This window comes from Lagopus leucura, unplaced genomic scaffold, assembly GCF_019238085.1.
Source record: "Lagopus leucura isolate 7727_CA_CO unplaced genomic scaffold, USGS_WTPT01 Super-Scaffold_100004, whole genome shotgun sequence".
In the NCBI taxonomy this organism is placed as follows: domain Eukaryota; kingdom Metazoa; phylum Chordata; class Aves; order Galliformes; family Phasianidae; genus Lagopus; species Lagopus leucura.
Window position 1 is genome coordinate 13668437 of NW_024962264.1, and position 15704 is coordinate 13684140.

Genomic DNA, 15704 nt, shown 5'->3' on the forward strand with positions numbered 1-15704 from the left:
GCTTACTCAGCTTTTAATTAGGAATAAATATGCATATAGTTTATTAAGAGGGAACAATAACTTAGATGAATTTCGACTGAAAAGTCACAATGGCTTTTGGACAGACACGTTAAGCACACATTGGAACCTGTATTCTAGTAACTGGAATTGTTCCCTGGAATGAATGCTGCAACTTAGTGCTTAACACTTGTCCTTTAGTGCTGCAGTCTAGCAGTGACTTGTAGACTTGGAAGAAAGTGGTCTGTTCCTCCTGTCTATGCCTCTTCCCTGGCTGTGCTTCCTCTGTGCTTAGAAAAGTGTTTTTGCAGCTGTGCATAGATAGAGCTTAAAGCAAATACATTGTTGTCTGGTTAGTTTTAATCTAGATCTGCTCCCTAATCCAACTGACTGCACAACTGCCTGAATATTTTGCCAGTGCAGGGCTAAGGAGAAAAACTGTGGAAGTAGGAATTGGTGGGTGATTATGGAAATAGAGAAGACTGAAACTTTTTGTGGAAATCTGGCCAGACTTGAACTTGGATTCTTGTATTCTAGTTCTCAGCTATGATTTCAGATTTTGTTTCAGAGGACATGAGGTGATCTGATATATTAGAGCTTCCTCTCTTGTCTCAGCTAACTGCTGCTTCATTGTAGAGCGTAAAGGAGAGGAATTGGATATATACTTCTTCGTAGTGTGGCAGGATTTGCTTCTGTTTGGTTTGTTGGTATTTGTTGGGGTTTTTTTTTGTTTGTTTTTAGAAATTTAGTGGAGATGCCACAACTATTTTTTTTTTTTTTTTTTTAGATTCATTTAGTAATCAGCTTCTGAAGAAGCAAGGAAGGAGCAGTAACATCTTGAGTGAGGGGTCTGGAGCACAGGCCTCATGAGGAGCGGCTAAGGGAGTTGGGATTGTTCAGTCTGGAGGACAGGCTCAGGTGAGACCTTATTGGTCTCTGTCATTACCTGAAGGGAGGTTGTAGTGAGAGAAGTGGCTGATCCCCAGCTCATTTAACTAGTGATAGGACTAGAGGGAATGGCCTGAACTTGTGCAAGGGGAGATTCACACTGAACATTAGGAGATGCTGTTTTTCCTGAAAGAGTGGTCAGATGCTGGGAGGTGGTGCAGTCACCAACCCTGGAGGTGTTCAAGGAACCTTTAGACTCTTTGTTGAGGGGCATGATCTAGTGAGCATTTGGTGTAGGTGAATGGTTGAACTGGATGGTCTTGTAGGTTTTTCCAACCTTGATGTTCTGTGAAAAGCATGCATAGCATTTTTTACTTCAACATTTTTCTTAAATGAAGGCAATAAAGCACCTCTGTACTAAATCGCATGAATCTCATAAGAGCATGTTAGTTCAATAACCTGTAAAAGCACGGTCAACTGGTAGGCATAGACTAAACCAGACCCAGGGACAGTTTTGCATCCCGTCATGATAGGAGTAGACTGTCCCTTTTGGACTGTGCTGATGTCATCGTCCCTTTGGGCTCAGTCAGCCCCTCCGTTTCTTTGTTCTCTTCCATGTTGGCAAATTGGATGAAGTTTACTGTAGGCTGGAAATGGGCCCAGGGTCACCAGCTGAAGTAGTGGGGTTCTTTGATGCAAGAGTGGGGCTGTGCTGGGCTGAGAATACATGGTAGGAAAAAAAGAACGAGTTTTGGCTACAGGGAAAAGCTGGGAAGATGCCTTTTCATGGTACTAGTCATTATTCATGTCTTTGAGGTGCTATACTGAAAATGTTCACAATTGTTTGACTTAGACTTGATCAGCTAGCTTGATGTTGTAGACTAGATAAGAAGAGAAACAGAGATGTCCTCCAGCTACTCTTATGCTCTTCTGCCTGCACTGTTCTTGCTGTGAGGAGCTTTGTGTTTCACAACTACTTTACATGTGTTACAATCAAAGCAGTGACCAAGTGCTGCAAATCCTGCATTACCAGAGGTGGACAAGAAGAAATATTGTTGGGAAAGAGCATCAGTTGCTTTTGATTTAAGTATACAAGAGCTAGAAAGTACACATCTTTGTATGAGGGGCAAATAAATGAACTGTATATTTAAATGCATTTATCAGGTGTTGTGCTTGGGTTGCAGGTAAGTATATTGAGCAGTAGCGTGGCATCTACTTTCTAAGAAGCAAGTATTCATAATCAATTATTTGGTAGGTGATAGCATTATCTGTTTAGTGAATTGCTTTCAGTCCATGTGTGGAGGCTGCTCTGAAAGCAGTGCCTCCTTTTTTATTCTGTTAGCTCAGGATGTCAGAGGCTGATGTTGGTGGTATGGCAATTGAAGGTGAACCTTCCTGCCACTATCCCATTACATGCTGTTGCTGTGAGACAGATGGCAGCAAAGTGGCAGTCTGACAAAATGGTATCTGACACAGAAATGCGTATGGTACAAAGATGTGGCATTGAATTCCTGCGTGTGGAAAAAATGACACTCACTGAAATTCATTGACACTTGCTGAACATTCATGGAAATCAGACAGTGGATGTGAGCACAGTGAGGCGGTGGGTGGTGCGTTTTAGCAGTGGTGACAGCAACATGGAAGTCAAGCTGTGTTCCGGACAGTCATGCTGATTTTTATGAGTGCAGCATGCAGACTCTCGTTCATTGCTGTTGAAAATGCATTGCTAGTGGTGGTGACCATGTTGAAAAAATTTTTTGTAGCTGAGAATTTCCTCTATTAAACAATGTTATTGTGCTCTTTGTATCTGTTGTAGTTTCCATGGAAATAAATAGGAGACATTACTCAGAGCAACGCATGTATGTTGAGTTGCTATTGACTGTTAAGTGTGCTTTATGAAAATACTGGATCACTTTTAATGTTACAGAATTTTGTATTTGCATTTTGTATATCTATTTTGAAACTCGCACTGAATCTTGTATGAAGTCTGAGCATCTCAAATAAGCCTGTTTTGTTGTAATGGACATACGACAGACAGTGTCTGTTCATCTTAACGAATGTCTGCCCTTGTCTGCAGGTGAAGGTCTTGCACAATCAGCTTGTCCTGTTCCACAATGCTATTGCAGCATACTTCGCTGGGAATCAAAAGCAGCTTGAACAGACACTTAAACAGTTTCACATCAAATTGAAAACTCCTGGAACAGATGCTCCATCCTGGCTTGAAGAACAATAATGAGAGAAGAGGACCCAATGTTAACCTAAAATCTTTAATAAGAATTAAGGGTTGGGGTTGGAGGACTGTTATAGTGATTCTTGCACAGAGAGCTTTAATTTTTTTTTTTCCCTTTTATGACATTGTAAAACTGAATTTGTTGGGAAAATGGGTAACTTTAAGGTAACTAAACATAATTTCTATCATTTCAAATACAGAGCACTCGTTTTGTACGTGAAGGCTGGTGATTACTTCTGTAGCTGGGATGGGGGGAGAGGGGGGGAGGGGAAAAAAAAAAACTATATGGATTTGCACTGACAAATTATGTTTTTGATTTCTGGTCATTTTGGTGGCTAGTCCGAATATTTCCAAATGGAGATTTACATGATTTGTACCAACATCTGGTATTTTATAGACAAATAGAGAAAACATCTTTAATAATTTTCATATGACTTTTAAAAAGGAGAGAGTTAAAAGAATATTTTGCAAATTAATAATATGAGGCTTGTATGCAGTACATGCGTATAAGGCAGCAGTAGCGGTTGGCTCTGACTAATACAATTGTAGCAGATGCCTTTTTAAAAGATGTACCTTTCCATTGTAGAGATAAAAACAAAAAACACTAAAGCAAGAATCACTGGCAGTCTGAGGCTTCTAAGCACACATCTTTGCTTTGCACCAAGTGGTTTGCTGAGTGAAGCCAACCATACGATGTACTAATCTCATTTAAAATCTTACTTTATGGGAAAAGAAAAAACAACCATACTAGCCTTAAATCACAGGTATGTGCCTTTTTATAAGATATTTTCAACCAGTGTACATGATGCAAAAACCCTTTCATGTAAACGGTTTGTCGGTTCCCAGCATGGGAAAGGAGACTATAAATGCTGTTTGTTTGTACTTAGAACAAGTAAAAGCTTTAGTTGACCTTCATGGGCAGTTAGAATTTTGAGTGAGGAGATTGGGCCAGTATGATTTTTCTGTTTAATTGAAAAGCATACTTCAGCAATGAGAGCAGTGTGGAGGATACTTCTTTTTAATTTCTCCGTCTGTAGCGTAGTCCTTCCTCAAATGTAAAATTCTGTCAGTTTTATCATATCCGTTTTAAATTCAGTTTATTGGAGTCCTCATTTGCACATGTTACGTTGCTTTGTGTTCTATGAAGTAAAACTGAAATACTTCAGATATGTTATTTACAACTGTGTGGATTGTATGATTTATGTACTGTATGTTCAAATGCCTTTCAGCTGACATTCTTAAAGTTTTCAGTGCTTAACAGAATTGTAATGTAGCGGTAAATCAAACTTTTTAATCATTCCTCATTAAATTCTTGGCCTGACAGTCTTCTTTATGTTTTGATTCTGTCAGAATCTCTTGTAATAGTTAGTTTACATTCCCCAGAACGTATATCCTATGTGAATTTTGTATTCATATTAAAGATGTTTGCAGCCAAACTTCTTTGACTTGTGATGGTTAAGAGCGCAACCCAGCTTCTGCAGCGAGAGCTCTATATTTGAGTTACCAGAAATTATTGGGTAGGGATGTATGTCAGTAGTAGGTTATAACAGCAATATTGTTCATCTATTACAGAATGGTTTAATAGCATGCAAGTTGAAGTTGAATGCAAACTCAAGGAAACAAATCCTTCAGTATTCTTGATTTTTAAACTTACAGAGATAACTTCATCATATTTTACAGCTTAAATGAAGTGCTGGTTTCCAGTTTTCTCTGAATCTTGGCATGTATATGGTGTGATGGTACAAGCGAGAAGTTAACTGCATGATTGTGCAGCTCAGATGGAAAGTGCAGATAGTAGCATCGGTGATGAATGCAAACATAGTGATTACAATTGAAATATCAGCCCTCAGAACACTGTGGGAAAGACATACATAGGAGATATACAGGGATTATGTGCTTTGGGTTTCTTTGAAAGAGTAACGGTGGCTTGGAACTGCTGGAGTGTCTTCACCTGGAAGAAAAGGTTTGAAAAGAGAAATTACTCAAAATTGGTGTAGTGTTTAATAGCAGAGATAACGGAGAATGATTTCCATTTTGCTCACTAAAGCAATTTTTAATTGATTGCCTCAGAGAGGAGAATCTTGTGTTCAGCTGGTGGATAAGGTACTAGCAACTTCCTTTTATAGTATGTGAATGGAGGTGAAGAAAGTTCAAATATATTTTTATTTTGTATGGCTTGTACAAACTGATTTTCTACTCTAATGTGCAAGATGCTCTTTAGCATACTTCATGCTTTGTCAAGCCCTTACAAAGACCTCTGACTGCAAAATGTATCTATAGCTGTGTTTAAAGAGAAGTCTATGCAAGCAGAGCTCAGTAACACTATCATTAAAGTAACAACTTGATTCCGATCTTTTTAACAGATTCTCCCAACAATTTTATCTCTGTTCTGTCTCTGCTTCAAAAAATGATCAAAGTAATATAAAAACAAGGCAAAACATCCCCCTCACCTTTTCTGTTTTGAACTGAACTGGAGGCATGTTCAGTATGTCTTCTCTGCTTCTCTGCCCCAGCTCTTTATTGTGGTGTTAGAACAATGATAAAGTATCATTATTCAGCATTCCATATCTGCAATTACCTTCAGATTTTTGTCTGGTTATCTTTTTCATGCTGCGTACTTAATAAGGAGGTTGTACTAGTCACTGTTTTCTTCATTAGTTGTTAATCTTTTCATGTTTTGTGATCACCCTTACCCTAAATTTATCCTGCTACTGGGAGGAAAGTTTTGTGAAATTGATTTCTTTTTTTTTCTGTAATATGCACAGAGGTGACTTGCCTGTTTTACTTTTCTCTGTTCATCTTGTTGCTTGTCTTTGTAGGTGTAGATCACAGCTGCTATTGTGGCTGTGATAACATCTCTGAAGTGCAGGAATCTGACAGAGAACAGAATAAACCTGAAACAAACATTCTGTTGGGGCTTCTTACTGTTCATGGCAGTGTAAATGCATTGGCTCAGTCAGGAACAGTTCTGCTGTCAGCAGTGTGCTCCCAGTTAATGGTACTCGGCAAATGGTATGTCCTACTATGCTAATTAAAATAATAATTACACACCTTACTGCCTTTTAAAGAATATTGAAGGTTGTAAATTCAAGTACTTGGGAATTAAATAGGACTAAAAACAAGCGTTGCCTGTTCAGTCTTGATTTGCCTTTCTTACCTATATGTATGCATCATGCTGGTTTTATGTGATAGGGGTAATTAATTGCAGGGCTTTGTTGCAAGAGGTTAACTTATCATGGTCATTAATTTTGAAACCAAATAGAATATGGTTTCAATGCATCTGAAGTGTGGCAATTAGCTTTCTCTCCTGCTTTTGTCCAGGCACAGTAGGATTGAGGGCTTGTAGTGAAGGTAACTACCTCATTTGTTCAGTGTTCTTACAGCTTGATCACAAGCTGTTCTTACAGTTTAATCACAAAATTCATCTTCAGCCTACAGCATTAGAAGCTCTTCATGCTCTGGAAAAAGCACAGGACTTACACAAGACTTTTTCTCCTCTAATGAAAAAGCAATGCACTAACGTACCTTGAGAACTGTCTTGAGTATTGTATTTAACAGGTAATTTTAAAATATTGACACTGGGACTTCTGTTTGGAGAGTGCCAGCCCATCTCAACGCTATCTGTTTTAGGGAGGTGTGTTTGGTGCTTATTATAGGTGGGGCTCTTTGCTTTACCTGTTATTAAAGTTGCCCAATGCTTCCTACTGTGAAGACCTGTTCTCGGCTGCTTGTGCCTCTGAAATTTAGCCATGTGGGCAGAACTTCTGCAGGCTCTGTGTTCACATTTTTCTTGGGGAGGATTTTCAACTTAATTTGCTAACGTTGTGTTTCAAAAGCTGAAGGAAAATATCCGACAGGATGAAGGAAAGTTAAGGATTTAATTTCGTATCTGGCCAAGCTCCTACTGCCCTGCTGCCGAAGCCTTGAGCTCCCGAGGAAGGTCAGTGCTGGTTCCGAGCGGAGTAGCAGCTCACCCTGCCACAGGGGGGCTGGGCTTCGTGTCGGGAAGCTGCGAGGGGCCTGCACGGGTGAAGGTAGCTCTCACGTGCCGCCTCCTGCCGCCATGGGCGGCAGCAGCGCTCAAGAAGGACGGTACAGCTGCGCTGGATGTGCTTTTGTCCTCCCGCCGCTCCCGGCTCCGCTCCCCGTCCCTGCCGGGGCTCCTACACGCCCCGCAGCCCGGCGCTTCCTGCCCGGACGCGGATGGCAGCGGCTCCCCAGCGGTCCTCGCTTCCCCTCAGCCCGGGGGGATGCGGCGCCCCGGTCGCGCTGTCACCTGCCGCGGCCCCGCCCGCGCCGCGCGTGCGCGTAACCCCGCCCGCTGCCCTCGGCTGCGCTCCGGCGGCGCGATGCGAGGAGACGGCGGCTGGGCCGGCTGCGTGGTGCCGCCCGGCGGAGGTGAGCTGGCCGGGGCCGCGCGGCGGGGCGGAGGGCTCGGCGCTGCCCCGTTGCCGGGGTTCCGAGGCTGCGGCGCGGGGGCGGCCGCCGAGCGGGGCGGGGTGGCGGGGGGCGGCGGGGGGGGGGGCGGGGGCGCGGGGGGGGCGGCGGGGCCGGGCCCGGCCCTGGGGGCAGGGCGCGAGGGAGCGACGGGCGCGGGGCGCCTCGGAGTGCCGCAGCCGTCCTACGTCCTTCCGTCCGAGCGGCTCTCCACGCCGCCGCTCCGGCACCTCGGCACCGGGTAAGGGCGTCCCCGGGCAGCGGAGTTTCTCGCGCGGTCTGGGTCCCCTCCTAGGAGGAATAGGGTGAGTGAAGCGGCTGGGAGCGGGAATTAATCCTTTTTATTACCAATACAGAGGAGCTGGAGCCGCGCCCCCTGACGAAGCGCCGGGGAGGGAGGCCCCTTCCCGGCCCCGCAGAGCCGCATGCCGCGCTCGGGCTGCGCGGTGCCGGCAGTGCAGCAGGCAGTCCCGCGGCGCTCCGCGGTGCCGGCGCCCCTCGGCCCCACCTGCGCTCCGCTGCCTGCCCACGCGCGGCTCGGCCGTCGCCGCCGCCTTCTTAAGAAACGAATTGCTTCAGTCTTCTGATCCGGGGAGCAAGTTGCTCCCACAGTGCGTTTTCCAAGTTAGATGAGGTTGCCTGAAACAATGAAACGAAATGCTGCTTTTATGCCAAATACGGGCACAGTCGGGACGTGCTCTGGCTCCTCGGGCTACTTTGGATAACAAGCACCGGGTAGAGAAGCGTAGTTGAGACCTCTCAAACGTTTGGTCTCGCGTGCCTTTCTTCCCTTCAATCTGAAGGGTGCGAAGGGGACCCTCGGGAGGCAGCTTTGCAGAGCTCCGTGCCTGCCGTGGCCGGCATCTGCAGACCGCGGTCCTGCCATCCGCGTCTCTGCCTGAAGGCACGGCGGATGCCGCTCTCCGTGCCGTGCCTCCGGAGCTGCCTTACCTCTGCCGCGTCCCGTTCCCTGCTCCGGGCTGGCAGCTGCCTCACCTAGAGTGGAGCAGGGCTCGGTGGCTTGAAAACAGCTTTTCTGCTCTATCAGCCTTCTCATCTAGGTCGGGATGTTTTCCTGCATGGTGTACTCCGCTCCTTGCTCTAGGAGTGTCTCTCGTTAACTCCGCAGCGCTCGGGCTGAGATCGGTCCTTTTCCACGGGGCTGCCTCTGCGTGGGTGCTGGGACTGGTGATTCACCCCTCTGGCCTGATTTTCTCGGGGTTTGAGTCCTCTCTCCTCAAGATTTGTTGGAAATTTCCAAGTCAGGCTCCCGCACGTTGCCCGGGGGCATGGCAGCTCTGCCTCCCTGTCTCTTTTTTTTTTTTTTTTTCTCCTCTTTAACACGTGGGAACTGGAGTTAGGAATTAATAACTGTTGAATGCAGCTTTGTGTCAGTGGAAGACGGTGGATACATGTTGCGTCCCAAGGTAAACGAAGAAAAGGTTTTCCAAGTTGAGTATTTCTTTAAATTAATGCAACGGTTAATTGCTCCGAGTGGTTAATTTCTCTCCAGCACCTTGCACCTGCGTTTTCATGCCTCTGTGCCTCTGTGATGATGAAGTTGGGAGGAGAGGAATGAGCACAGAGCTCTGTAATAGCAGCTGGATATTAATGCTAATTTGAATTTGAAACCCTCTATCCTGCTCTGCTTTCTTTGTGGCTCTTCCCCTTTTTACCCTGCCATTAAAATGCTTTCCATCTTTCCTATGGTTTAAATGTCACACAGTTTCCATATGAGGTGGAAAAAGATGAAAATCCGAGGCGAGAAAGTGGAGTCTATTGCATTTTTTGGGGAGAAAAAGTGAAGCGGATCGTTTTGTGTCAATTTCCACTGGCTTCAGAGAAGCTGTGTGTAGCTGAGGCTTTTGCAGATCAAGAGAGAATTTGCCCCGAGGGCTGTTTCCGTACCTGGCTCTGTTTGCTCATGAGCACCCTAATGATGGATCACTGGCAGAAATAGCAAAGGTTTTCGTCACCATTATCGGATGTCAAATTGATCGGGACTGCCATTAGCTCCTCTTGAGCACCGCTGAGTAGACACGTAGCTAAACCACTGCCAGACCTCTGTGCTGGTGCCAGGGCATGACTTCAGCTCTTTCTGGCAAGTTTTCTGTCATTGCTTTGTGCTCAGCAGCTTTCCTTGTTCAGGTCTATCTCGGTTTTCATTGTGAGATAGCTTCTTGTTTTGGTTTGTTTCATTTTTTAGTAAATACCCAAATGTTTCTGAGAATGTTTTTGTAAAACATTCTTTGTTAGTCTGCGTATGAAATACGGTCATTTTTCTCTGAAAGGTGTAAGGAAAATGAAGCTGACAGGTGCAGCTTGTCAGGATTGTACCTTTTACTAAAGTTGGATTCTTACTTGACAATTCACTGCCATCGGCAGTATCTTTGTTTGGTAGGTGGCAGTGTGAGAAAACCGCTCAGAACGGTTGTAATTCCTGTTCTGCTGCTTTGAGAGGGAACCTCATCGAGAGATGCAAAACCCTTACCAGCTGTGGAAAACTCCGGTGCTGGGCAGTTCTCTCCCTGCTTACTGCACTTGCTCTGGTAACCTGGGTGCTGAAATCAGCAACGAGGGGCAGCTTTGTCAAGCTGGTGGCTATCATGCCTGAATTGCGCTGTGTTTTTGGTGTGGGGGGCAGCATGCAGTCACTGACCCGAGTTGCCTGTCTGTTGCTGCAGGCTGTGAAGATGCTCCACCAGCAGAGTAGCGCGTGAAGCAGTGTGACCCATGCTCCAGGCAGCCCCGTGGAAGTAGCGCTCTCTCCTCCCGGAGAGGCCTAACATGCATGTTATGAATTGTCTCTCCCTGGCCAATGACAAGGAGAATGGAGCTCTCTCGGTGGCAGCAGGATTGATGAGTGAGGACCCGCCGGCCACCTCCCCCCCCCCCCCGCCGCCATGCCCCCCAGCAGAGGCCCCCCCTGCTCCGCCGCTGCCCCCGCCGCCCCCCCCGCTGCCAGGGCCCAGCCTGCCTCTGCACCCACAGCTGACCAACGGGCATGACGGTCACAGCAGGAAGAAACGGATGAGGAGTTTCTTCTGGAAAACCATCCCTGAGGAACAAGTCCGGGGCAAAACCAATATCTGGACGATTGCTGCGAGGCCACAGTACCAGATCGACACCAAGACGATCGAGGAGCTCTTTGGGCAGCAGGAGGAAACCAAGCCACCAGACCCGAGGAGCCGGTCATTAAAAGCTTCGTTTAAAGAGACTAAAGAGGAGGTAAGAACCAAAGAAAAATCTCTTTTGCACAGTGATGTATGTAACACCATATCTGGTGTGAATTCCGTCTTGCCTTTCTGTTGTAGTTCGTTCTTAATGCAAATGTGTTGTGGTTTGAAGGGAAGGGGGACAACAGGGAGGATCAGCTCTGTTCTTGGTGGCACGGATATGTTTTTCAGAGTGCTAACTGCTTTTTTTTATTGTAACTGTGTAAGTGCTGCTGTTCTGGCCTCCTGTTTAAGTATATGGAAATGAAAGGAGCCGAAGGCGCTTTGTTTAATTTTTTTGGAGAGCTCTTGAGCTTTTGGTGTGAAATGTGTGTGTTGCAGTCTTTCTCTTTAGCTCTTCATAGAATCCTTAAGGCTGGAAAAGACCTCTTTGATCATTTAGTCTAACCCTCAAACCATCACCATCATGCCCACTAACCATGTCCCTCAGTGCCACAGATGGCACTTCCACAATGGCTGTTGCACTGTCAAATGCAAAAGTATGAGGCAGGAGGGAGGAGAATCCAATGGCAAGGGTTAATGTTATGTGTACTATATATGTCAAGAGGGGAAGTACCGAAATGACAACAAGGATATTAAATTTAATGCAGTGGTTAAGGGAATTTGCTATCTAATTGGGATAATTGTGAAGTTTCAACTTTCATAAATGTAGCCTTCCTGCTAGTGAATGCATCTACTTATTGCATCTACTGTGCTTTTTTAGGACTCGGAACTAACCTTGATTTGCAGTATTACCAGAAGACTCCTTTGTGGTCTGGTAGGGAGGGCTGCATTCCCAATGCTTGCTGTTCAAACCCTCCACAGTGTGCTGAGAAGTGACTTTTCTAGCACCCAAATCCTGACTTAGGGGCAGCCTTTTTGTGTAGGCTGAGCCGGATTGTCTCGAGTGATCTTTCTGCAAAGTAACTGGGGGATAGAAATGTAGATTTAATCACAGATGTGTGTCTCTATGCGTGTTTGCTCATAAACGGAGAACAGAGGGCGCAGGGTTAATAGGCATGACTGTTTTTAGTGAAAAAATAGGGCCTGCAAGCAGATGGTATCTTGCAGAATTTGGAAGATGGCAGAATAATCAGTGTCAGGTGAGAACTTGGTGTGCTGATGGTGTTCCTGTTGTACACAGATGGTAATAGGAGATTTAAGCAGGCATGTATACTGCAACCCTGACATCAGGAAGAGGTAATTGAGGCCATCACCAGAGGTAGTCATTAGCCCGCTTGCGGTGCTTGAGATGTGTGCATCTTGGAGTCAGACTGCAGTGAGTGGACTTCCTGCACTGCGTGTGGATGCACGTCCATCCATGCGTGCTTGCTGTGAAGCACCTGCCCCCATCCAGGGCTGACATGTGCTGAAGATCTATATTAGAAATGCTAATAAATTTCATTAACTGAACGTGGCCTCTGGTGTACAGTAGGTGGAGGCAGAGAAGACCCCACTGTGCTCCAGAACTCATGTACAGCTTGAAGCTGGGGGTTCCTTGGAGGGAATTAGAGGAAAAAATTAAAGGTTTTCAGAATATATGCTTTCCAAGGTAGGGCCCCATGGAGCCAGACCTCTGCCTTGTTACAAGTTAATGCTTTTCTGCACACATCCAGAGCTGATGCAGTGGACCCAGGCATGCCTGTGGCTTGATGCCTGCCTGGCCCATCGCAGGGCTGCTGCTGGCAGATGGCAGGCAGTGAGGCAGTGGATTTGCCTCTCGGCGCTGATTGCGCTGCTGAAGTGACAAAGTGCTCAGCTCCCTTGTCAAGCATGCCACAACAGCATGTCTGACAGCGATGAGCAATGCCTCGAGTGTTAATGGGCTTTGCAGTGCTAGCAGCTTAGTAAGAAGGGAAGGAGATAATCCCAAAGAGCCATGTGTCACTGCAAGTGTGGAAGAACAGCTATGCAACTGCTTGCGCGTTACTGCAGCCATCATTCAGCACCGCTATGGAGGTTGGAGCAGACCTTGTGATTTCTGTCATCTGGCAGTGCTATGGTGGTGACCCTGGGCTCACTGGGAAGCTGCAAAGGAGCTGAGGTGCATGTGGCATCAGTGTGATCTTGTGGGCAGAGCATTAAAGTAGGAGGTGGTGGTTCTGCTCTGGGTCGTGTCACTAGCCTAACAAGGGAAGGTGGAGAAGGTGTTTTGTGTCTCAGCACCTCTCATCATTCTGTGTAAAACACAGTTGATTTTAGAGAATGCTTTATGGTCTAGCAACGAAAAATGTTCTTCAGAGATCAAGAGGGGATGTCTTTAAACTAAAAGAGGGGAGGATTAGATTAAATGTTAGGAGAAAGTTCATCAGAGGACACGAGGCCCTGACACAGCTGCCCAGGGAAGCTGTGGTGCTCTATTGCTGGAAGGGCTCAAGGCTAGTCTGGATGGGACCTGAGCTGGTGGGGGGCAGTCCTGCCCATGGCAGGGGTTGGGGCTGGGTGGGTTTTGAGGTCCTTTTGAACCCAAGCCATTCTGCGATTAGTTAGTTGCTGTAGTATGTCAACAGCAAATTTTCACATGCCTAAGTTGAAGAATTCTCGGTTCCAAACCTGAAGAAAATCTGTCCAGCATGATGCACCTGTGCATGGGCAGAGCCTTTGCTCCCCTGACTCCTTGCTCTCTGTATAGCAGTGTCCCTTCAGTGGGAGCAGCGAAGATGGACTCTGCAGCCAGTGCTGAGGGTTCCCCTGGAGACAGAAGGGAAATGGGTTTTGTGCCTCCTGCAGAAAAGTCATAGAATTGTGGGCAGTTCTGGAAGAAGCCTTCTCTTACCCTTACAGGACTGCATGTCCTTTTAGTTCCTGACTCCTCGGTGCTTTACACAGGCAGATGAGGTACCTAGTTCAGGTTTTGGAATCTCAGTTCTGGAGGCTCACTACTAAACATCATCATTATAACAGAAGCCTCTTTGAGATTTGAGACCAACTCCTCCAACACACGCTTTCCTTTCCATAAACAAGTCTTCCCCAAACCCTTAGGAGATTAATTAACATGTTTCCCTAAGAGCTTAATTTGCCCCTATGGTTTCACGTAATTTGAGTCTGAAAAACAGGGGTTGTAGAATTATGTTTACACACCAACTGCAAATTACTTTCCCCACGGTTGGGAGCAGTGCAGCACCTGCTTTCCCAGGCTGTGGCCATCCTGGCAGCGGGGGGCAGGAGGGCTGGTGGCCACCCAGCGAGCTGCACTGCCCTGTGCCAGCCCTCAGCTCCAGTTCCTCATCTACGTGCTGCCTTTGGTCATCCTCAGGCCCTCTGTGAACTGGTCTGCTGCTTGGTACCATGCTGTTGGGGATTTTTGCTTGTTTTCTACTGGAATATTTTTCTGCTATTTCAGTGTGATCTGGTGGCTTGCAGAAGTGTCCAGTGAGCTGCAGAGCCTGGGTGCTGGCACCAGCATTGGAGGTGTGTATGAGCAGGAGATAGGAGTAGACTTTCTCAGAAGCTAAGGTCATGTTTGAAGGGTAAAAAGCACTTGGGAGGAAAAAACATGCAGGCAGCTTTCTGCAAGGACAAATTGAAGTGGAAGTTCGATGGGGAAGCTTCTGAATCTGATAGGTAGCATGGTGCTGTGGAACATGAGGTGGAAAGTGCTGTGCTTTTGTGCACGGATAGGAGCATGTATTTATGGTGTACCTACTGAGTCCCCCTTCACATTGTCCTCACATTCCCATCTGGAAACTTATGCAAGACAGCAGAGTAATGTCAGCTTTTTCAAACTTTTGATAATCTTAAAGTGAACAGCAAGTAAGGAATGACTGAAAAGTGAGCCATACACTTATTGATTGTGTGCTTGAAATAGAAAGTATGAAAATCTGGAGTACACACCCAGAGCAAAAAGGTCCTTGTACTTACAGTAAAGACAGTTCTGACATGTTGTGCTGATAAGGCAGATTTAGCTGTGTATCTTATAATCTGTTCTTTATCTTCAAGGGAAGACATGAAAAAGTTCTCTAGTTTGATTTGAGGTTGTCCCGTACACCTGAGCAGTGCCATGGAAAGCAGTTTTCCCAGGAAATGGTTAGCGTGGTGGTTAGTGACTGCAAGTATGTACAGAAGATTAATTCTGAATTTGCTTTAAGAGCAAAAACCGAGCCCAAAGCTAAAATGAAGGTGGCAGAACTTGCAGGCTTAAACTAGTACCGGGAAATCAGAGCATTTGCAGTGAGCGGGGCAATTAGAGGCTGGGGCTGCAGAGGTCACTGAGAGGTCTCTGCATTTGAAAAAAGATTAGAATACTGTGAGGGAAGAGATAGCTGAACCAGCCCTATGTAAGGGGCTTTCCTTAATGATCTGGGGGCCTCAGCTCCCGAGATAAGAAGAGAGTAAACCACAATCTGTCCTCTTATCTTTGCAAATGCTAAAATTGAAGGGTTTCAGGCTGGCAGTTAGCTAATTGAAACTGTTCTAGTAGGAATTATCTAATGGAATACTCTCCTGTTTCTTCTGTTCTCCAGTCTTTACCAGTTTCAAAAGAGAGGAAATTGCAACATTTTGGAAAACTTTTGAATTAGTTTCATTTACTTGCAGCACCTAAGGAGGCTGTCTCCTGGAGTTACGCTGTAGTACTTTGGGGATAGCACATGAGCCATACCTACATTTTCACTAAACGGCTGACTGTGGGCTGGTTCAGTTCCTTGTCAATGCCAGCTTTTCATTTACAGACGTGTTTCCAAGCGTTACCCTGTCACGGAGGTCAAAGCACCTTTCTGCTTGTCAAAACCTCAAACATCACGTGAGCCCACCAACAGTCTTGAACATCTTTGTGTACTGCGTTGATTTATTGTAGCAGTCGGGTGGTACTGTCAACATGTAACAGTGCTCTTGTCCTCCTAAACCTCACGATTTTTGTAGCTGTTGCCACAAAATAGCTCTGACTGTGTTAACCTTAAGGACGTGATTCTTTAACAGTGCCTTTCATCTCAGGTTTT

General features: G+C 45.9%; 2 protein-coding genes across 5 annotated transcripts in view; both read left to right on the forward strand.

Moving 5' to 3' along the window:
- The window catches only part of ARFIP1 (ADP ribosylation factor interacting protein 1), a 40259-nt gene extending 34022 nt beyond the window's left edge, over nucleotides 1-6237 (forward strand). For all 4 annotated transcript variants that reach the window (XM_042871016.1, XM_042871014.1, XM_042871015.1 and 1 more), the window contains one exon: nucleotides 2963-6237. In XM_042871016.1, the coding sequence (XP_042726950.1) occupies nucleotides 2963-3118 (156 nt within the window). In that variant the 3' untranslated portion in view covers nucleotides 3119-6237. The remainder of the gene's footprint in view (nucleotides 1-2962) is intronic.
- Nucleotides 6238-10339: 4102 nt separating this feature from the next.
- The window catches only part of FHDC1 (FH2 domain containing 1), a 30277-nt gene continuing 24912 nt past the window's right edge, over nucleotides 10340-15704 (forward strand). The window contains exon 1 of the mRNA XM_042871386.1: nucleotides 10340-10780. Within this exon, the coding sequence (XP_042727320.1) occupies nucleotides 10340-10780 (441 nt within the window). The remainder of the gene's footprint in view (nucleotides 10781-15704) is intronic.